The 23,387-nt window shown below is 43.3% G+C and overlaps 1 protein-coding gene across 1 annotated transcript in view; it reads right to left on the bottom strand.

Annotated features, from left to right (window-relative positions):
• LOC130493063 (protein transport protein Sec24D-like) overlaps positions 1-22,634 on the bottom strand; it is a gene marked incomplete at its 5' end in the record, with an annotated part of 32,305 nt that extends 9,671 nt beyond the window's left edge. Inside the window, 8 exons of the mRNA XM_056866840.1 lie at positions 3,237-3,355; positions 5,853-5,991; positions 9,554-9,699; positions 10,583-10,679; positions 11,968-12,138; positions 13,474-13,590; positions 19,466-19,559; positions 22,443-22,634. Of these exons, the coding sequence (XP_056722818.1) occupies positions 3,237-3,355; positions 5,853-5,991; positions 9,554-9,699; positions 10,583-10,679; positions 11,968-12,138; positions 13,474-13,590; positions 19,466-19,559; positions 22,443-22,634 (1,075 nt within the window). The remainder of the gene's footprint in view (positions 1-3,236; positions 3,356-5,852; positions 5,992-9,553; positions 9,700-10,582; positions 10,680-11,967; positions 12,139-13,473; positions 13,591-19,465; positions 19,560-22,442) is intronic.
• Between the last annotated feature and the right edge of the window lie 753 nt (positions 22,635-23,387).

Here is a 23,387-nt window from a genome sequence, read left to right as displayed (position 1 = left end):
TCTGCTGTGAAAAGGACATGGATTGAGCCTTCAGATCAGCCTTTGTAAGGCGATGCTTGCTCGTTTTACTTTTGGCGCTTGAATCCGCCCCCTTTTGGTGGAGAGTCGGGGGAGGGTCCCGCGAAGTAGAAGGGCCGCGGGAAGGGGCTGGGGAAGACAAGCTAACCATTCTCAGGCCTTCGGCAAAAGAATCCCTCACTAGGGCAGATAACTCTGCCCTTAAGAATTCTAGCCCCCCCGCCAGTCCCCCCGCCCCCATGGGGACCGACTGCGTAGGTACATTACCAAAGGAGGCTTCTGCGACTGGCCCCTGCAAGGTTGAAGCGGCGCCATCACGAGGAGACGGAGCAGTTGCCACCGCTGTGTGCTCCGCGCCGTGGGCTAGAGACGGAGCGGACATAGCCGCTGTGTGCTCATTTCAGGGGTCTGGGAACGGAGCGGTCAGCGCCGCTGTGTGTCCCTGAGCGCTTTGGAGGTGAGGAGGAGACGCGCTCATTTTTGGTACCTTCGGGGCTCTGTGACCACGGACGGCGTTGAGGAGGCGCTTGGCCGCTTTCCCGTGCGCCGACCGATTTTCTTTTTTCTAGGCGCGGCTTTTTTCTTGCCTTTAGCGCCTGCAGAATAGCTGCAAGAGGGCTGGTCTCCTCCTGCGGCTGGTCTCAGCAGAGAGGGGTCCAAATCGCCCTGGGCGATGTATTGGTCGGGGCGATCGTCCGCAATTTTGTTTTGGCGGGAACTCGCTACTCGACCGTTGCCCTCTATTAAAAGCCTAAACTGAGGGAAAACAGTGAAGGAAGAGCAGATTAAGATAGAATAGGTTTAAATAGATGAGATTTAGATAAGAAGAATCAGATAAGAAAAAGGAACTTTCCTAAAGCTGCAGAGAGTTGAAAAAACACGCTCTCCCGATAGCGAGGCAGGAAAGAACTGGAGAAGAAGGGGGGCGTTTCCCAGGAGACAGGAAGTGGGAGTGAAAGTTTTTAAGGTCCTGCCTCCCGAAGCAAGCGAAGCCGAAACACCCAATCATAGATGCCCTTCTCTCTCAGAGCGAGAACCTGGCCAGACGCCAAAGAAAACGCTCACGACGATGCTTTCTCCCCTCGATGCCAAGCAGGACAGTCTCCACACCTCCAGGGGACTTAAAAAAGCTCCCTCGGAGAGTATGGGCGTCAAACTGCTATCTTCAGGCTGCAGAGGAATTCCTATATCCCAATCCACTAATTAGGACTGGGTTGGAGTGAAATAAATCACTCCAATTAGAGTGTATCTTGGATTCTCTTGAGAACTCTCTCAAGAGACAAGCGCCGGGATCAGCTCAGCCACCGGAAGTCAATTATTTTGTATCTTTGCTGAACAGACAATGTTGTGCTATTGCTTCACAATGGCATGAACCAAGCACGATGGAAATTATCTTTGAAGTTTAGGATTACCTACTCTAAATGTTTAACTATTCTGAAGGGCAACAGCACAAAAGGAAACAAATACAACTACCCACTAACAATGAAAATTGTATGAAATTGTATGAAAACTTTTATTGGATAATAAATCCAGTAAAACTTTTATTGGATACAAATGACCACCTTATATCTAAGATGTATAAATTACTATTGGAAATTTATTGTGAGCAAGAACAGATTAAACCTACTATGATTACCTGGGCACAAACGGTGGGCCATGATATATCACTGGATAAATGGGAAAGACTTTGGTCACGAGACATGAAACTTATTCTTGCACAATCATTAAGAGAAAATATCTACAAAATGATATATAGGTGGTATTTAACACCTAAAAAGATGGCAATGATCTACAAATCAATGTCCCCAAAGTGCTGGAATGCAATACAGAAATAGGTTCATTTCACCACATGTGATGGACCTGTGACAAAGCAAAAAACTTTTGGGACATGATCTACAATGAAATAAGATTGATAATACAGAACAATATACCTAAAACACCCGAGATGATGTTACTTAGTATGATACCAGAGTCTATTTTGACTCAGAGATCATTCTTAATCTATGCCACCACTGCTGCAAGATTGATTTATGCAGCTAAATGGAAATCGACGGACATTCCAGACAAAAAAGACTGGATACAAAAAATGCTGGAACTGGTGGAAATGGCAAAACTTACGGCATTCATAAATCAAAAAGATAATATGCAATTTATGGGAGAATGGGAGGCATGGAGAACTTATTGTGAAAATGAATTTCAAATGGGGGAATTCAAATTCATTGATCTAATCCATTTTTTACTATTAGGGATGCTTTTATATTAAAATATATAGTTATATATATGATAACATGAATTTCTCTTACTTGATTTGGATACAAAAATTTATATATATACTTGTGATAATATTAGGATTAGAACCTTATACAAGAGAGTATACAAATTTATAATGAGGTAGATGGAGATGAAGGGGAAGTCGTTATATTTTATTCAAATATATTTGTATTTTCAACAATAATTCATTGTTCTTTAACGTTGGATGACTTTTATAATTGTTGAACTATGTGTTTATATATTGTAATATACTCAGTGCAAAGTCACAGCTGACGGTCTGTGCTGCTTGTGCTACAAAATCCAATGTGAACAAAATCCAGTGTGAACATGCTGTTTTTGCTTGTGGCATGCTAAAGCCTAATTCATCTATTGCAGCATAAACATCTGTGACCCAGAGGCCTCCATGTCAGAGGCGAGAAGTGTTCAATTCATTTTGCAGGTAGTCTTTAGGGTGCCACAAGACTGTTGCCTCATCATGCAGTTTCTTCCAGATATAGTTAACGCACACAGGACAAACTTAAAAATCTGATTACATCAGTGCTGGCAACGAAAGGTGCCAGAGTTAAAGCTAGAAACGTTTTGGACTTAAGAGATCTACATACATGAGAGAATTTATTATGAAAAGTTTAAAATTAGGGTGTATCCCATGCCAAGACTCTTAGCTGGTGGTGTTTACCTCCCAAGGTTTAAAGTTATGATCTAACTAGTTAAGAATGCCCAGTGTTTCTTCTACTGATTAAATAGGCTTAGCAACGTGGTATTTTTAAATATCTGTTTATGTTATGCTTAACTTGAAGTCCCATGTAAGTACCTGAGTGAGGGTTCTACCATTCAAAAGGTGCAGATTATTTCTTCATAAGATCAGTGCAAAACAAAACAAGAACAGTAGAAATAGTGTTTGATGGAGGGGAAAAATTTAGAAATCAGAACGGGAAATAAATAAATACCTGGCTCACTGAAGACGGGCTGGCACAGTTCTTTCTATAACATGCCAGCATACGAGCTGTCTGATTTAGCAGGATCTCACGAACAGTCTTCAAAGGGTGGCTGAGAATGGCTTTGTAAGCTATAATGACACAAATGTTACAAAAAATTCTCAATTACATCCTGTCCCCCTTTCCCAGAAGGTTCAGGGGAAAAAATTCCACATGTCATTGTATTTACCAAATTCAGCAGACTTCAGTTATTAAATCAACATGTATTTCATTGAGAAACCTGTACTAAATATGTTTATCTCACTCTTTGTTCAAGGAGCCCAAGGAATGGTCTTTCCACCCTTCATTCAACACTGAAGTAGGTTCAGCTGTGAAAGAGTGACAAGCTCAAGTTCACCCACTGAACCCCACGATAGAGTGGGAATTTGAACTTACATCTCCCCAGACCTAGTCTAACACTATGCAACAACCACACAACATCACTATACTGCACCTTTTAAAAAGCAATTTGAAGTCTCTAGGGTAAACTCTCTCTGTAAAGTGCTAAAGTAAGAGGAAGAATACAATTTCTGCCAATTCTGTTTTCTTCCATAGGCATAATGCTGCATTCCATACTATGCCTCATGGTCCTTCAGCAGCGGCTTTTCTGGGGCTCGGGGGGTTGCAATGGGAAGTGGAAAAGATCCACTGCGCAAAGAGAATTTGGTTCACAGTTTTTTTGAACCCAACCCACTGATTTCATATATTTAGAAAGAGTAACAGATTCTTGGCTTAAAATACATTTTAGGAATACTGAAAACAACTCAGAATTTATTTCTACATCACTTGCAGCATGCACAATGGTTTACTGTCCTACTCTCGCAGTATTCACAATGTGACATCAGTTGTTAATATTTCTGTGGTACAAACTGGGAGCTGAGACACTAAGGCATAACTTGCCCAAGAACTTAGATGACATATGCAATAGATGCACGAAGTAAACAGCAATCATACTCCTAAACCAACTTATGTGGCTGCTCTGGTAAATCATTCCTGGTTTTATAAGAGTTGTTTATTGCAAGAGAAACTAGGCCAGTGATGGCGAACCTTTTAGAGACTGAGTGCCCAAACTGCAACCCAAAACCCTCTTATATATCGCAAAGTGCCAACACGGCAATTTAACCTGAAGAATTCCCCTGAAGGAACCATGCAAAATAACAGCGGCGGGTTAGCTATGCACATGCTAATGGCTATGCAAACAGGAACAAAGGAGCAGGCGAGTGGGAGGGGTGGAATTTCTCCTTTTGCTTCGAGACCGTGAATAGGCAGTTTTAAATTCACATTTTAAAAAAGAGCTTTTAGCGAACATCAAAACTGACCATGCATAAATGGCCAGGGTATCTGTTGTGGGGAGGGGAAGGTGATTTAAAGCCGGTTTGATTCTTCCTTAAGTGGTAGAGAAAGTCGGCATATAAAAACCAACTCTTCTTCAAAGTGAAACTTGATATTTGTAACTGAACCATCAGGAAAAGAGGTAAATGATTGGGGGAGAGACACCTGGCAACCCTAAAGCAAATATATGAAGCAAAACCTGCTCTATATTCAGAGGGTTCCGTCTGAAAAAAAACTCTGCAGGGGGGCTTATTGTTGAGTTCTGAGGATCTGGATGGGGAAAATGTGCATCTGAATGGCAAATCCAATGCAAAACCTCCCATTCATAAATGGCCAATAACCCCCCATGCAGAGTTTTGAATCAAACATTGCTTTCCCCACCCCCCCGAGCCCTGACCTCCTCCTCGCCGCCCGCCTTGGCGCTGCCGGCCCTCGAGCGCGCATTCAGAACCCGGCCGCGCTGTGAGGGGAGGGGGAGGGTGGCGCTTTACCTCACACACCACCTCTCTTGTGTGTGTGTGGGGGGGGGGGGGAATAAACCAGAAATGGGGCGGTGAGGAGAGGCTTCGTGGTCGACTTTTGGTGGGGGTGGAGCCTCCTCTGCCGGCACGCGGGTGGCTCGGGACGGGACCGAAAGTCCAGACGGGCGAGGCAGCGACGGATGGAAGAGGTGGAGAGAGCAAGCCCGCTTCCCGAGGGACGGGGCGAGGAACCGGCAAGCCAACAGAAGACGGAGCGCAGAGACGCGGCGGCGCGCTGCCACACCCCAGCTGTAGCCCCGCCGCCCGGTCGCGCCTGCGCCAGTCAGAGGACTTGGCTGGGGGCGTGGGGAGGAGGGCAGGATGTTTCAGCCCTAATAAGGTCTTGGGGGCGGAACTAGAGGGAGGGCTGAAACATCCTGCCCTCCTCCCCACGCCCCAGCCAAGTCCTCTGACTGGCGCAGGCGCGACCGGCGGCGGGGCTACAGCTGGGGTGCGGCGGTGCCCCGCAGCGTCTCTGCGCTCCGTCTTCTGTCGGCTTGCCGGTTCCTCGCCCCGTCCCTCGGGAAGTGGGCTTGCTCTCTCTCCACCTCTTCCATCCGTCGCTGCCTCGCCCGTCTGGACTTTCGGTCCCGTCCCGAGCCACTTACCCGCGTGCCGGCAGAGAGGGCTACGCGTGCCAGGTCGGGCACGCGTGCCATAGGTTCGCCAACACGGAACTAGGCTGTGCCAATATAGTCTTCGGCAAAAAAAGTAGGGTTGTAGGTCAAACTCTTACCTGATTTAGCAAAGAAGTTGATGAGTGCATCTGTCTCACAGCTCTTGTAAACATCAACTAACTGGGAGCTGCAGTTCAGGCCCAGATTATGGATGCGCAGTCGCCTTTGGCCGCTCATTGAAGTATAAAGAATGGCACACTGGGAAGGCAAAGATAAAGTGAATTCAGGCAGAAACCCTGAATGTATTTAATATTTTATTCCAAGGTTTCAACTGTTTTATTTATCTAGCATGTTTCTGAACAACTTTGCTCACAAAATTGTTCAAGGTGGTTTGTAAAAGCAAAACATACCATAAAGTGAATACTGTAAACCAGAACAAAAAACCTATGGAAGCAAACTTCAGATACACAGGGTGTCTAAAAGCATGAATGGTATAGACCAATAACATGCATAAAAGGAAAAGAAAGAAGCACCGAATCAAAATCCAAACGCAGTGAGGTGGGAAGAAGACAAAGAGTTTTAAAAAAGAAAAAGAAAAAGCATCACCAGAGCTTGAAATGCCTGGGAGAAATTTTTTAAAAGTTTTGGCCCGGCACCATGTTAACAAATATGCCGCCAGGTGGAGACTCAGAAGGAGGCAATTCCTCAAGCAAGGCATCAAAGACTCTTTATGGCTACCCCACCTCACTTCTGAAGGCAGACAGACAGAAAGCTAAACCTAAGATGATGATCAAAGTTGGACAGGCTCATATGGTATCAGGTGGTCCTTAAGGTATCCTAGGTCATGATGGTTTAGGGCTTTAAAGATCAAAACCAACATTTTGAGCTTTGGAATGGACAGGCAGCTAGTAAACCTTAGATCTAATATATGAGGAGGAGGAGGAGGAGGAAGAAGAGTTTGTTTTTATATGCCGACTTTCTCTGCCACTTAAGGGAGAATCAAACCGGCTAACAATCACCTTCCTTCCCCCTCCCCACAACAGACACTCGTGAGGAAGGTGAGGCTGAGAGAGCATGACTAGCCCAAGGTCACCCAGCTGGCTTTGTGTGTAGGAGTGGGGAAACAAATCCAGTTTGCCAGATTAGCGGCCGCCACTCATGTGGAGGAGTGGTGAATCAAACCCAGTTCTCCAGATCAGGCTCCACCACTCCAAACCACTGCTCTTATCCACTACACCATGCTGGCAGAGCAGGTATCCTACTATGAACCTATTCTATGACTGGGAATGTAATCTGGCAATAGTATCTTATTTTCTGGCTTATACAGTGTTTCTCAGGCTTTATGAAATCACAGCATCCCTTTTCAACTCAGTAGATCTTTTGCCCTCACCCAGTCCAAGAAATCTCATTTATACTCAGGTATACTTGTACAGCTGTAATCCCCTCACACCATGCTGTTTCTTCTATACCTGTCAAGCTCCTGTCTCTGTGCCCTTCAACAAAGGTTCCCCCAGGTCATCTTCCTCTCTTTACTCATATATTCTGACACCTTATCTTCACTTTGAAGAACATGGCTCTGAAAAATTCAGGAACTTGCAACTTCTGAGCTTGTCCGATTATAATAGTTTGTAACCCGTTTTTCCACTGATAGTTTATACCACCTGCAGGCAGTTCGACACTGATTTATAATTAAGAACATAAGAAAGGCCCTGCTGGATCAGACCAAGACCCATCAAGTCCAGCAGTCTGTTCACACAGTAGTCAACCAGGTGCCTCCAGGAAGCCACAGACAAGACGACTGCAGCAGCACCATCCTGCCTGTGTTCCTCCGCACCCAAAATAATAGGCATGCTCCTCTGATACTAGAGAGAATAGGTATGCAGCATGACTAGTATCCATTCTAACTAACTGCCATGAATACCCCTCTCCTCCATGAATATGTCCACTCCCCTCTTAAAGCCCTCCAAGCTGGCAGCCATCACCACATCCTGGGGCAGGGAGTTCCACAATTTAACTATGCATTGTGTGAAAAAATACTTCCTTTTATTTGTTTTGAATCTCTCACCCTCCAGCTTTAGCAGATGACCCCGTGTTCTAGTATTATGGGAGAGGGAGAAAAACCTCTCCCTGTCCACTCTCTCCAAACCATGCATAATTTTATAGACCTCTATCATGTCTCCCCTCAGCCGCCTTCTTTCCAAGCTAAACAGCCCTAAGCGTCTTAACCGCTCCCCATAGGATAGTTGCTCTAGTCCCCTAATCATTTTGGTTGCTCTTTTCTGCACCTTCTCAAGCTCTGTAATATCCTTTTTTAGGTGTGGTGACCAGAACTGTACACAGTATTCCAAGTGTGGTCTCACCATAGATTTGTACAAGGGCAGTATGATATCAACAGTTTTATTCTCTATTCCTCGTCTAATTATGGCCAGCATGGAATTTGCCTTTTAGATCTTGATGACAGGAAAGATACCATTCATTCCCCTATGCCAGAGTTTGGGAGGCAAAGGGAAGAAAAAGTATTTTCCTAAAGAATGACTTCATCCATGTCAGGGTTAATTATGTTTTATTTAACTGCATTTACTCAAAGATTTGTGGTTGACTCATGGACTAGATTTCCAGGTGGGTGACTAATAGTATTAAATCAAACGTTTAGGTCATTGTGGAACTTGCCTAATAACTTGGATTAAAAAAACAACAACCCAGAAAATACTAAAACCTTTAAGGCAGAAAAGCCAGAAAAAAATAATAAATAAGATTTCTATCCTCTACAACAGAAAATCTGTGAAAACAAAAATCTTGAGGCTATATTACAGTACAGTTGTATCAATTTTGCTTTAATGATGGGCCACAATTTCCCTTGCAGTTCTCTTCCTGTTGTATGGTGGCATGTTGAAGGACAACACACGATATTAGCACACCTCACCTAAACCAGCCACAGTCTTGAGGGTATTACAGAAAAAATGGAAACCCCTGCTTCAAAGCAGAAAACCTTGCTTTTGAAAGAAACAGAAGGACTGAGACTGGGTAGAAGTTCCTCCCACCAGAAGGGAAAAAGAAGAAGAGTTGGTTTTTTTAAATGCTGACTTTCTCTACCTTTTAAGGAGAATCAATCCTTAAACCTCCTTACAATCTCCTTCCTTTCCTCTCCCCACAACAGACACCTTGTGAGGTAGGTAAGGCTGAGAGAGTGCGGAGAGAACTGCGACTGGCCCAAAGGTCACGCAGCTGGGCTTGTGGAGGAGCGGGGAATCGAACCCAGTTCTCCAGATTAGAGTCTGCCGCTCTTAACCACTACACCACGCTGGCTCTCAGTCCTATTTCCAGGTCTGTAAGAAGGGCAACCTGCTGCAAAATGCCTTTTGATATCGAAGGGGAAATAGCACCCCCATGAAGGGAAGAGGTCAGTATGTTCCCCATGACAAAAGCACGGCCAAGACTTATCTACAGCCGCTCACTGTGGGTGCAGGGCGCAGCTACCAGGGTGAAACGGAGCCTAGCAGCCGGGGAGGTTTCTCCCGGTTGCTTCCACCCTGCCTCATGCTTGCCAGGTTGATCTGCCCCTCCTTGTCAGGCAGCATACTGCTGCGGCGGCGGCGGGGGGGGGGGGGCTGTGGCAGGGAAGGCGGCAGGAGCGTGATGCAGGCACACCCGTGTGCCCCTGCCCCCCCCCCCCCCGGCCTATTTAGGTCCTCTCCTGACCAGCACTCATCCTTGCATGCTGGCCCAGGGGACACCAACAGCTGCAGTGGTAGTTGTGCTTTTGCTTGTCCATTTGGAAAGGCCCTGAAGAGACATGACCTTGGGTCAATAGTTCTGTTACCTGGATTAAAGCTCCGCTGTCTTCATTCAACTTGTCGTCATGCTTAAACTCCACTGTCACTGCTTTGTCACAATCCACTGCTGCCATTTCGACATCAGTTGTGTTGTTCATGTACACGGCTCCCAAGAAATCTGTTGCCCTGAAACCTAAAACAGATTGCACTGTTAGTGATCTAGAAGAAAATAAAAAGGGCTGCATCGGTCACTAAGAGATAAAAAATAAAAATAAAGCCAAGGCCAGTGGTACAAGTAGAGTAAAGTTGTGACTCTTTGCCTTCATGCGGCAAATGTCATTTAAACACTATCTGGGACCCGTATTCAAAAGAAATATGTGAAAATGACAGGAGTTAAATGAAGGTGAGATGGTATTTCAATCTCTGACATGGCCTTCTCTGAATTGGCCTCTTCCTTGAGGTGCCCTTCCTGGAGATGCCCAAGATAAACATTGGGCAATCATGATGTCTTTCCAGATGAACCACCACCACCTCTGGAAGTTCCTGTTATGTATGAATTAATTCCAAAGTGGCAAGACTTAAATCCCAGAAATCTGCTGTTTCTCAATTTTAAAAATAAGTATGTGACTAGAAAGACGAATGCCTTGCTTGTCTGTTAAATTTTATACACACCTAAATCCTGCTTCCTTAGACTGGGTGGACTCCTAGTGGTGTGAGGTTAAGAGCGGTGGTTTGGTGGCGTCTGATCTGGAGAGCCAGGTTTGATTCTCCACTCTTCCACATGAGTGGTGGAGGCTAATTTGGTGAACTGGATTTTTCTCTGCTCCTACACACGAAGCCAGCTGGATGACCTTGGGCTAGTCACACTCTCTCAGCCCCACCTAGCTCACAGGGTGTCTGTTGTGGGGAGGGGAAGGTGATCGTATGCCGGTTTGAGTCTCCCTTAAGTGGTAGAGAAAGTCAGCATATAAAGACCAACTCTTCTTCTTCATCTCACAAATTCTTTCACTGACTGTGAAATACTGCAACTGAAGTCGCCAAGTAGTTTAACCATCTATCTAAAATAGCATTGTTACCTGTGCTAGTGCGAACTCTCATGATAGCATCAAATCCCAGCCTTTTCTCTATATCCTTTCTGAGATCATTCAGGAATTGGTGACTATCAGAATGTACCTTAAAAAAAATACACACATGTGCAGAACATTACTAAACCACTGGTCTACCACTGGATGGCAGCAATACAACAGAAAACGTTCCAGCATTTGAACAATACAGATCCTCTCCCTTAATGAAAAGCACAGTTAAGTCCTCTCAGAACCACTCATGCATATAAGGAGAGATAAAAAACCTCTCCGTCTGCTTGTTAAAATTCCCAAACGAAATATGGCATCACCAGCTACAATTGCTCTTTTCAAATGGATTCCTCACAGTGGTGCAGAGAAGAACCAAGAAGGTTTCACAGGGATGTTTAGAAAGCAAACACTTTGTTCGTTCAAGATGAACTGAAAGAGCATTTTTAAGCCAGATGCCTGAAACTCTGCTTGATGTACAGAAGCTTAATGTGTTGCAAACACTCCCTTGCCCCCCACTCTGATGTTGCAACTAAAATAAATTGCTCAGCTTACAATATTCCACCTCAGGGCAACAGACCATATCAGAAGGAAAGAGAGAGGTCTCACCCTATGCTGACCTATAGCAAGTTAAACTGGAAAGCAAAGCAATTGCCTAAGAAAAACAAAAGCAATAGAATTGCTCTGTTGGCTCAGGGACCAGTACACAGGAAGTCCACATAGCTTAAGTCCATGAATCTTCTATGTTATTCTGAATGAAGAAATACAGAAGAGCATCTTCAGGTCCATCTGACACAAATATTGAAGTTGGGGTGCTGTCAGGCAGAGATGACGCCTCCTCTAGCCACTTTCAGATAGCCAAAGAAAAGGCAGTTCACACTTTGAAAACCCTGTCAGAGTTAAACTCCTTAGAGGTGTAGGTAACACTTGGCTACACTGCTTGCAATTCAAGCAAGCCAACTTTCGCATCCCCATATTTCAAGCAATGCCGTCGCCAAATTAACCACTGCTTCCAATCCAGTACTTTTGTTTTTAAAAAGTGACGTGGATGAAGGTTCTCACTGGAAAGAATCAGAAATTTTTCTGAAAACTCACTCTGCTAGAAAAAGACTTCTAGCCTACAGGATTAGCTTGGATTTGCACTTCTCTCTATGTCCCCGTTCATAGTATAGTTTAAGTGTCAAATGTGGTCAGATTCTGAGAGGAAGCAGAAAGTAAATTATAAATCCTCCGTTAAAGCATGTTGTAAATGGTCTCCTAATCTGCATCAGGCCCTTCAGACAGTTCCACTGGAGCCTCTCCTAGTTCACTGTTTAGGATGCACTGAGGCCGAGCTGTATAACAGATCCCTTGCACGTAGTAGGACAGAAAAGGAACCTCTTGGCAGTTACCTGGAAATTGCTGTATTTGTACAGTGTTCCTCCAGTGTGCGTCGTAATTAGACCCATGGAAGCGACATCAACATACTGACTTGGAAAGAGGAACAGATCCACAGAGCAGCCATTAGCGACGCAGTCCTTGGCCAGAGTCTCATAAATATTTGTCTGCGGCTGAAACAGCGTCTGGAGAGTTTAAAAGCAAGTATTCTGAGTAATACACAAACTAAAATGTTTATGGGAACAGCTTGGCAATATTCACGTTTAATCAGCAGGAAAATAAGTAAATGCAATTAAAGTATTGTTTTTTTACAGGGCGACTGCACCCATGTAAACACAACATCCACTAGCATCAAAGGCAGCTGAATATACTTCGCTGAGCAGAAGTAGACATTCCCATCACAAACTGAATGTTCGCTTTGTTCACAAAACGGATTAAGTCATAACCCAAAGCTAGTTTGCACAGGCATGTTCAGAGCTTGACTGTGGCATCAACAATGTTATCAGCAACAAGACACAGGAATCCATCCTGACAGATTAAACAGAGATAAAACTTTCATTTATTGTTGAGTGATGCAAAGCACAAAAGCTTTAGATCACACTTGATCATACGCAGGTGGTCTTGTGTTTCCTACCCATCCAGTTCTGTGTCACCAAAAGCTACCTCTTAGGCAAGGATCCCAAGCCTTGCTTCCATCTGTGCTGCCCTCTTTTCCATGTCTGAAATGGTCCTCCATTGCGGGCGTGTCCCTCTGGTGCAAGGAGCCTCCATTCACGCGAGACCAGTGTCTCTCAATGACCTGGAAAGTACCTAGTGCCACAGGAAAGCACTGGATACACAGGAAAGTGGCTGGAAACCTTCACCAATGGAAGCAAGGTTTAGGATACTGGAGGACCCATTAGTTCAATGTGACAACACAGGCTAAAACTGGAGAGAGATCAGGAAGAAATCAACTCACAACATGCATATAGCCTGCCTCTGAGCCATATATAAGGGGGGGTTCTCACTGAGACAGCTGAAAAATTGGGCTCAGTCATCAGTGACCGACATGCACAAGTGAATCAGCCCTAATGTGTGTGTGTAAAGTGACGTCAAGTCAGTGACTTTCAAGACAAGTGATTAAGCAGAGGTGATTTGCCAATGCCTTCCTCTGCAGAGTCTTCCTTGGTGGTCTCCCTTCCAAGTACTTTCCCTGCCTAGCTTCCGAGATCAGGATAGACCCTGCCGCCTTCCCTCCCTAATCACTTCTAACAGAAGCCATTAAAAATGCCTTCTTTGGGCCCTCAAGCAGATTTAGGGCTTTACACTCAATACAGTTAAGCAGGCTAAAGCATTGAAAACACTCATATGCAACATCATGTTAAAAGACAACAAGGAAGAACACTAAAAATCTTTGTCAGAAAAAATATTAATTATCATTTAGCTTATGGTTACTGTTCTTGGTGGAAATTCGGTACAGCAAATATAACCATCTACATCTTTTAACTTTTACAGTAAACTACAAATAAATTATGAAGTACTTTCTCCTTCTCTGTATTGACCAGTTTTCTATCATCTCGATTTTTTAGCTTCCCTGGTGCTTCCGCAGTCGGCAGCGACGAATGGAAGATAAACAGCTTTCCAGCACATTCCGCTGCCTGTTGTAAAGATACAAAAAATGACCTTTATTTTGTTGTGGTTATAAACATTTGGGCAAAATTTTCATAAGATTTTAGCCGAGTCTCAAATGCCAATGTAAACTCCAAACCATCATAAACTAAACAGTCCATTTATTTACAGCCTGAACTTTTGTGGCACCAAAATTCCCAAAGAACGCAACTGGAAAGTTGAGAACTTAATATCCACAAATACTTAATCCAAACACAGAAATGTTTAACTCGGGAGAAGAGCTACAAACACTTCCACTTCCATGCTACAAACAATATTAAATGACCAGTCTCAGAAAACTTGCATCTCGAAGAGCTGTGCTGTGCTGACAATTCCTAATCAGCATGAAGGGAATTCAAACACTACAGCTCAGCAGAAAAAGCAATTTACTGTCCTCTTGCAAAACAGAACTCATTTGCTTTTATCTGGGCCTGGCCGCACAATGTCCAGTCATTAATCTGTCCCTCTGGTATGAAACATCTGGCCCAATATTGGGGATATAATTACAAAACTATATACATTGGGGATATAAGTATAAAATGCAAGAGTTGGGAGCGGGGGAACCTGCTGACGCTGCTCCTGCCTGTATGAAGATCATTGCCACCATGCTGATAATGCAATTTAAGTTGTAAATGTTCAGTGTACATGGCTTCACTGGCACAAGCAACTGGGAGGAGGAGGAGGAGGAGGAGGAAGAAGAGTTGGTTTTTATATGCCAACTTTCTCTACCACTTAAGGGAGACTCAAACCGGCTTACGATCACCTGCCCTTCCCCTCCCCACAACAGGCACCCTGTGAGGAAGGTGGGGCTGAGAGAGCTCTAAGAGAACTGTGACTAGCCCAAGGTCACCCAGCTGGCTTCATGGGTAGGAGTGGGGAAACCAACCCAGTTCACCAGATTAGCCTCCGCCGCTCATGTGGAGGAGTGGGGAATCAAACCCGGTTCTCCAGATCAGAGGCCGCCGCTCCAAACCACCGCTCTTAACCAAAACACCATGCTGGCTCTCTTTTACATTTAAGTTGTAAATGTTCAGTTTACATGGCTTCACTGGCACAAGCAACTGTGAGGAGGATGCCCCAGCACAGAGCTGTAGTGACAGATCCCCATTATTCAGTTCTCAAGGCCACGGGAAAGAGGCTCAAGTCAGGAAATCTCCCTGTCTCTGCTTCTGCATCTCCCCTCTGAAATTCCTGTAACTACAGTTCCTTGACACAGCACATATGGCACGTGCAGGTGATTAAGTGCAATCCCTGACCAAGTAAGCAGAATTCAAATTAAGGCCTACTCAGAGCAGGGTGTGTGCTTGTGCAATGATGCAGCATCGCTCCCATTATGGCGATTAGGCCGTCTCTTGATCTAGTCTAAACTGTGAATCAGCTTCAAAGGACGCAGAAGATGGCAGCATTCCCAGCAGTTACTAATCTAGGGCTTAGTGGATAACTCGAGGATAAAAGTGAATACCAAAGGGTTTGCATTCTAGATAAGTGGTATCAGCAAAGCGCAGCTTGATGCAGTCCCAATGTCTACAATCTGGCAAATGTCTGGCTGCTGCTGTTTGTGCTTTTAGTTTCGTATCTTTTTTTGTTGTGCCTCAGCCAATTCAGATCAAGATCAGGAGCACCATAAAGACATAGGCAGCTATCACAGACCATTCATTTTCATCCCATTCTGTCATTTTTACCCACCAAAACACAGCTCTGGAAGGATCCTCCTGCTTTGAGGCAATCGAGAAATTATTTTGCCATACACACCCCGGGATGAGATACTTCAGTAAACCAAAATAGTTGTGGGCTAATTATGGGTGGATAACTTTATCAAATCCTCATTGAATGTGATCCATGCATGGTCACCTCCAGATTTGACTACTGTAACTTGCTCTACGCAGGGCTGCCCTTGGGTCTGCTCCGGAAACTTCAACTGGTCCAGAATGCAGCGGCAAAGGTCCTTACAGGGACTCCTTGATACAGGGAGAGCCCACAACCAACTGATGCTCCAGCAGCTGCACTGACTCCAGATTGAATATGGATCAGGTTTAATGTTCTGGTATTGACCTTTAAGGACCTAAATGGTCTGGGACCATCGTACCTGAGGGACCGCCTCTCCAGATACACCCTCAAAGAGCACTAAGCTCCTCTAATAATAACTTACTAGTGCTCCCTGGCCCGAGAAACATCTGGCTCTCCGGCCTACTGGAACTCTCTGTCAAATGAGACCAGGGCCCTGTGGGACTTAGTTCAGTTCCGCAGGGCCTACAAGACAGAGATGTTCTGCCAGGCCTATGGTTGAGGACAGCAACAGTTTCCATCAAATCTGGCCTCCCTGCTCCTGTTTTTGCAAATTTATGCCTGTTACATCTTGCTCATACGCCTTGTCTCTCCTGCTTCCAAAGTTACATTCCAAAGTTACATTCCCAACTGTGCTATTCTTATAAATGATATATTTCTATAGCACTTTTAACACAAAAGAGTTTTATAGTCCTCATCCCTGTGAGGCAGATGAAACCTGAAGCATAGTGCTCATCCCCTACCAGGTGAGCTTTATCGCTAAGTGTAGACTGTAACCAAGCCAAACCTAGGTTCTGAGCATCTCATAAGGTATTTGTTCAAAAGACTGTGCAGGCAATTTCATAATTTGATAAATGATGCATGAACAAGTGGGTCAAAGCATTTTTCTCAAGGCAGTGTCTGCAAACAATTCCAGAACAAATAATGGAAAGGGAGAAATCTGTCGAAATGGGGTCAAGTTAAAGCAGGAGGAAAATAGTTATCATAGAACAGGCATAATTGCTTTGGAGGAAAGGTATGTACAATATCTAGCTTCCTAACAACTGCTGGACCATTAATTCAATACCTGTCAAAAGCAGTAAGATTCACACAAACGGCTTTCACTCTAGATCCAGCAAGCTAGCCATTCACTATTGTTGTCAAGAGTGGCCTGGGTAAGGCTTAGTACATTTATGGGCATCTTGAGTGATCATTTCTGAAGACTCCCCAAATGTAAAAAACAATTAGACAAAGCAGCAATTTGTACCTGGACATCTATTTTCTTTTATGAAGATGGTATGAATTAGAGATACTGAGATCATTTGATTTATGTAGCATAACTTGCATTACTGTATTTGCTCACAGTTGGCATCATAAGAAAAAAGAAACATAAGAAAAATAAATGTAGAGACTAGAAGTCTGCTAGGCCACTGAGATTGCTTTCATGGTAAATATATACAAAAAAATTCCAGATGGACCTAGATTGATCCCTTTGAAGTCGTGATGTATTCATTTTATGGGTTTTGGTTTTAATTTTCTTGCATGTGCGCTCCCAGCACGTTTGTTTATTTCTTTCACTCATGACAGATGATGTTTGGAATTTATCTAAATTTATATAAATAAATACCTCTTCTTTCAAACTAAACTCACACACTATATTTAATACAAAGAAGCCAACACCATTAATAACTAAACTTTCTCCAAAGAATAACAAAATCGTAGTTCCTAACTAGCACCCGAAATTGAACTACATCTTTAACCGAACAAAATAACAACATCTGTGGCAAAAAAATGTAACCAAGCCAAATCAGGGCAGCGTGAACTACCCACTTAGAATCATTAGTATTATTTATATAGTGCCATCAATGCACATGGTGCTTTGAGTTTGCGATGACAAGAACCTGCCCGGATAAGATAAACTAACATTTGCCATTAAAAAAACCAATCAAGACGGGAAGGACGTGACTGCCAGGATGAAAAGGAAAAGTGAATTCCAACATGAGGAATGCTGAAAATTCTTGAATGGCAGGGTTTTTAGGTCTTAGCCACCATTTTGGATTGCCTAGGCAACCCAAAAGAACTTCACCAAAGATGAAAGTATGAGGACATGAAGCAGGCACTGGTGGAAGGAAGGGATTTACTTCCCCACAAGTCCTCATGGGTTCCTCTCTTACGTGTGCAAATCAGAAACTCTATTTTATGAATCATAAATTCAGGGACAATGAAGCTGAAATGGCATACAAGATGAGATTCTAAAAACTAGAAGGATCTGCACACTCTTTTACTGTGTATTCAGAAGCAGTTATCCTTTGAAAAGTTGTTTTGCAGAAATGTGTGTTCACACAAAGGCATTGGGCTGGGACAGCAGGATTTCTTTCTCCCTCCCCCGGATGGTCATATCACAAAACAGCTTTTGGAAGCCTCTTTAATTTCAAAAGCAGGCCTTTTTGACATAGTGGAAACAGACACAGTTCTTTGGATCCCAGACAGTATACAAATATTTACATATGCGTATCATATTGCACATTATATTGTGCAGGTACATGAATGCACATATATTTCATGCATTATTGGAATGAATTTTAGGTAATTTTCCCCATTGTTATTAGATTTTTACATACTTTAAAAAATATACACTAGACCAGGATTTGTCATATTATTATTAAAATTCTTTTTTATGAATATCCATGAATGAATTGGATGTGAGCTACTCACATTGAAATACCCTTACGAACAGGAAATATTGTTCAGTGCTAATTTTCAAAAGTTACTATTGGCAGCAGAGAGGGTTTTGTTTGCCAAATAACTCAAAATAAATGACAAACTATGAAAGATTTCATTTTTTCATTGTTATAATGCATTTATTACTGCAAGATACATATTTGAAAACTAGTTTTACCACAGAAATTTAATTCTGGGTTAATAGACACATTATACCACAAGAAGGATTCACTTGATTAGATTTATTTAACATATGGAAGGCTATATAAAATATTAAAGGACCTTAGAGGATATATCATTTCTTTTATGTACTCTGGATTTTCATGAAAGCCTTTTTCAAAAAATGTCCATTCCTTATTACCTGCAAATCATTCCTAAATAAGTGAACAGCACAAGGTTCATGACAGAGCGGCGATTAGAACCTGGGTGTTCTAGTTCCCGTCCAACACTTAAACTACTACTTCACGTAGACTTTATTGAGACTATTCTCTGGACTCTGAATTTGTACTTTGGAGATCACAGTATGTCAAATGCAACTGCTGATGCAACCTTAAACTGAACCTCCTTCACACAGAATGCTTTCCCTAAGGGGGGGGGAAATGTGTGTAACTCCAGTGTATGCTGTTGCGTTCTGTATAACTGTAATAAAACTATTGATCATATTGATTTTACTGTGGGTGCTGAAAAACCATGTCAGTCAGCTACTTCCCAGTGTACAAATAAATAGAAAACACAACCTTATACATGGGTCAATATTTACTTTTTTCCCTTTCCTTCACAGCATGTCTAGACTATAGCCCAGAGAGATCATGAAATTCAAGTGCTTTCTTGCTTTATCATACAGACAGACTTCAGACTATTAGTGGTGTCTTTTCATGCTTCCTATTGTGACTGGTGGGAAAGGCTAACTTCAACCATGGGGTGGGGCAGTAGCTTACAGTGCATTCCTAAGGAGAGTTACTCCAGTTCAAGCCAATTGAAATGAATGGGCTTGTGTGTGTGTGTGTGTGTGTTAAGTGCCGTTATGTGGCTTCCGACTCATGGCGACCCTATGAATCAATGTCATCCAAAATGTCCTATCTTTGACTTAGAATGGGCTTAGACTGGAGTAACTCTCCTTAGGAATGCACTGTATGTATAGTAGAACATGTTCTTTGTATGCAGAATGTCCCAGGTCCAATCCCTGGAATCTCCAATTAAAAGGATCAGTTAGTGGGTAATGTGAAACACTTCTGCCCAGGAACCTGGAGAGCCTCTGTCAGTCACAGTACTGATCTTGACAGACCAACAGTCTGACTTAGTATCCAGCAACTTTATAACCAAGCACCACTTTCATAGTTTATCAAGTCAGACTTTTTGTACGAACAGAAACATCCTAACCTTTAGTGCTTCCATGCCAGCCTGGATAATGGGAGCAAAGACAGTCTCACTCTCGTTAGTATCTGTAAACATCTCTGGAATCTGGTCCAGTAAGCTGGGGAAGGAGGAGAAGATGAAGGTTTCAGCAGTTTAGAGAAGACAGAATAATCTTTACAACCAAGTAAAACCACATAAAGACATTTGATCCTCTGCTGAAAAATTAATTGTGCACTGAAAACAGTTTAACAGGATTTCAGTTGTTAGCTTAAAAGCTTTGAGTTCTGCTCCGCAGGACAAAATGTGTTGGCAATTTAAGAATGCAAATGACTTCTTGAAATATGATAGATAAAATGCTACTATACAATTTAACAAATTATTTCCATTGTATTGAATCACATGTACAAATATACGCACTAGTTTCATATCTTAAAAGCCCCCAAATTTTATTCAAAATAGCAAAACTGGAAATATCAGGGTGCGAATACAATACCAAACCAGCACAAATTGAATTGATCATGTGTACTGATTTTTCAATGACAAGTCAGAGCTTCGAGGTGGCCTTTCTTATTTTTCATTATCATATCATTCATCACTCTTATATCCCGCTCTCCTATTACCAATCCTATTACAATCTTATTCTCATCTATGCTATTTTTATTTTGTCCTTCCTTCAAGGACAGTGTGCATGCTTTCATCTTCACAACCATCCAGCACATTCTAGTGGTATTCTAGGAAAAGGGCGACTGGCCTGAGGTCGTCTAGTGAGTGTCCATGGAAGAAGGGAGATTTGAACCAAGAATCATCAGTCCTGGGCCAACTCTCTCACCACTACAATAGCTGCTCTACTTATGCCAGTAGTGTCTGCAATGAGACATTCCTTGCCGTTGAGGTACCTGTCATCTCAAAAGGGTGGGGGGTGTTATTTCCTCCCACATTATCTCATCAGGCAGTCGTTCAGAAATATCTGGTTTTCCTCTTGGTAGACTGCTGCATAGGAATTCATCAGAATAAAATCGATTGGAGTCTAACACTATACTCATCAGCAACAAGACAAAGTACTTGTGGTGTAGTGGCTAAGAGCGGTGGTTTGGAGCAGTGGACTTTAATCTGGAGAACCAGGCTTGATTCCCCACTCCTCCACATGAGTGTGTGTGTTAAGTGCCGTCAAGTCACTTCCGATTCATGGCAACCCTATGAATGAAAGTCCTCCAAAATGTTCTATCTTTGACAGCCTTGCTCAGATCTTGCAAATTGAGGGCTGTGGCTTCCTTTATTGAGTCAGTCCATCTCTTGTTGGGTCTTCCTCTTTTCCTGCTGCCCTCAACTTTTCCTAGCATAACTGTCTTTTCCAGTGACTCTTGTCGTCTCATGATGTGACCACATGAGTGGTGGTTGCTAATCTAGCGAACTGGATTGGTTTCCCCACATGGAAAAGTTGACCTTGGGCAAACCACAGATCTCTTAGAGCTCTCTCAGCCCCACCTCTCAGCCAGTTTGATTCTTCCTTAAGTGGTAGAGAAAGTCAGCATATAAAAACCAACTCTTCTTCTACTGCCTCATGACTGGGTGTTATGTGCATGAAGCAGTGATTAAATTGACACTATCAGCACTGCAGTCTTCCTAGAACTGAGGGACAGTATCTGCACATGTGAAGTTGGATCCAGCCAATTTTTTGCTCAGTCTTGGACACTTTCACTCCTTATTATAGCCACTGCCATGCATGGCTTTTTGTCCATGCAGGTCCCCAGCATAGGCTTTTTGGTGGTCTAAACGGACCCCTGCCCTGCCCTGGATTGCCCAGGCTAGCCCTATCTTGTCAGATCTTGGAAACTAAGCAGGGTCAGCTCTGGCTAGTATTTGGATGGGAAACCACCAAGGAATGCCAGGGTTACCATGCGGAGGAAGGCAACAGCAAACCACCTCTATTAGTCTCTTGCCTTGAAAACCCCATAAAGGGTCGCAGTAAGTCAGCTGCAACTTGAGTTGCTCCAGTCTAAGCCCATTGATTTCAGTGGACTTAGACTTGAGTAACTCTGCATAGGATTGCACTGCAAAGGAAATTGGCATGATCATCAAGCTGCTGCCCTACCACCTATATGATCAATGTGCATGTGCAAGCATTCTTGTGTGCTCACATCCTCACTGGGCAAGATTCCCAGTGCTGCATACAGATCAGAACCGTATGCACAGCTGCCATGAGGTGGTCTGTATTCTCAGCTTTTCCAGCAAAGTTAGGAGACAAGGATATTGAACATCTTTCCCCTACGATCAATCAATCAATTAATATTCTTAGAGCAGATTTACACATCCAGCCTAACCTGTGGATCTGCTCGTTTCCCCATGCAGTTTGTGTTAATGCTTTTCCACAATGGTTTGTTTTTTAAGACTGTACTTGGGGGTATTTCTATCTCCTCCCTAAAGATACCCTCTTTGGGGTGGAATGTATAGGAGAAATGGGAGCCACATTTCTTACTTTTTATTCTTTATCTACCAAGGCTTCTGTTGAAGTATGGGAAAACTGCTTCCCTCTGTTCTCTGATTTTAAGACAAAAATACCTTAAACCAGAGAGGAGAAGAAAGCAGAATATACAAAGAAAGTGTTAAGAGAAACATAAAGCAGGAACATACCATGATTGACAAGAAAAGTAGGGAGAACAGAATAAAAACAACCCACAAGGAAAGAACAAAAATATCCAAGCAAACCACCACATCAGCGAGATCCGCAGGGAAATAATAACACTTGGGGATCGTAACCATGATAAAAGGTAAATGTGCAAAGTAGCTCTTAGAACCACCTACTGATAGTTTGTGCAGTCAACATTTGTATGTATTTATTTATAGATCAGGATTATGCTGTTTAAACAGACAGACATTGAACAGATTGATTGTATGCAAACTGAGGTGGTTAACCACTTTGATTTCTATAGAAGAAATCAAGATACACACACACACACATATATATATATCTGAATCTGAAAAGTATAAATGATTTGTTTACTTATTTATAACAGATCGTGACTCTTGAAAGTTCACAAGGAAGCCATCCAGTAAAGGGACAAACACTTCACTGACATCAGTGACCACCATCATCTGAGGTTGTGCAAGGTTGCTCTTTACGTTGAAGAAATGGAGGACTTTGTTGTAGGTGACAAATCCAACTCGAATGGTCGAGGCCTCCTCTTGCTCTTCCCTTAAAGAGAAATTATTTTAGAAAGCACAGTTGCAGGTAATTTCACAGCTGGGGGGGTAGGGAGGCTAGCTCTAATTTATGGTCAATTCTGACTGGCTACGCTTGAAGACACAAGAAGTATCTTAATGAAATATCCAGACTTCAGCCTTACATACAGTAGATATGACCAAGATAAATCAAATACTGTATATGTGGTTAAAAAAAAAATTAACAGCCTGATGCATAAATAAGAGTTATGCCAGTGCCAGCGGATATTATTTGCTTCCTGAGTAGTTTCCCATTGAGCCAGAATGCTATAAATATCTCTCCCTTTGTACCAGCACTTTTCCTTTCAAGTGAAGGGAAATGGCAATTAATACTTAAAAAAATAAATGTCTTGTTATTGATCACAATTGGTCACAGCACAGGTTTGCTGTTGGGGTATGAATAACACCAATTAATTATGATTCACTGGTTAATCATGGCCCCACCGATTTCCACTCCCTGCTCTTGCCTGTTCCATGATGCTGGAAAGCGGGCGCAGCCTCGGCGGCACCTGGCTTTAAAGGGGGAGGGCAGGTCGACGCAATGGGTCCACGCCACAGGTCTGCGTGGCCCTTTGCCCCTTCTGACTGGCGCCCTGGTGGAGACATCCAAAAGACTCCCATTGGGTCCTGCTCCCAACCCCCTACCGCCGACTGGAGCCCCGGAAGAGCTCCTCTCTGTGCCCACCCCCAGCTTCGTGCCACAAATCAGCCCCAGGTGTTTCAGGGA

The sequence above is a fragment of the Euleptes europaea genome, unplaced genomic scaffold (assembly GCF_029931775.1).
Source record: "Euleptes europaea isolate rEulEur1 unplaced genomic scaffold, rEulEur1.hap1 scaffold_119, whole genome shotgun sequence".
Classification (NCBI taxonomy): domain Eukaryota; kingdom Metazoa; phylum Chordata; class Lepidosauria; order Squamata; family Sphaerodactylidae; genus Euleptes; species Euleptes europaea.
The sequence above is the reverse complement of the archived record's forward strand: the minus strand, read 5'-3'. Positions and strand labels throughout refer to the sequence as shown.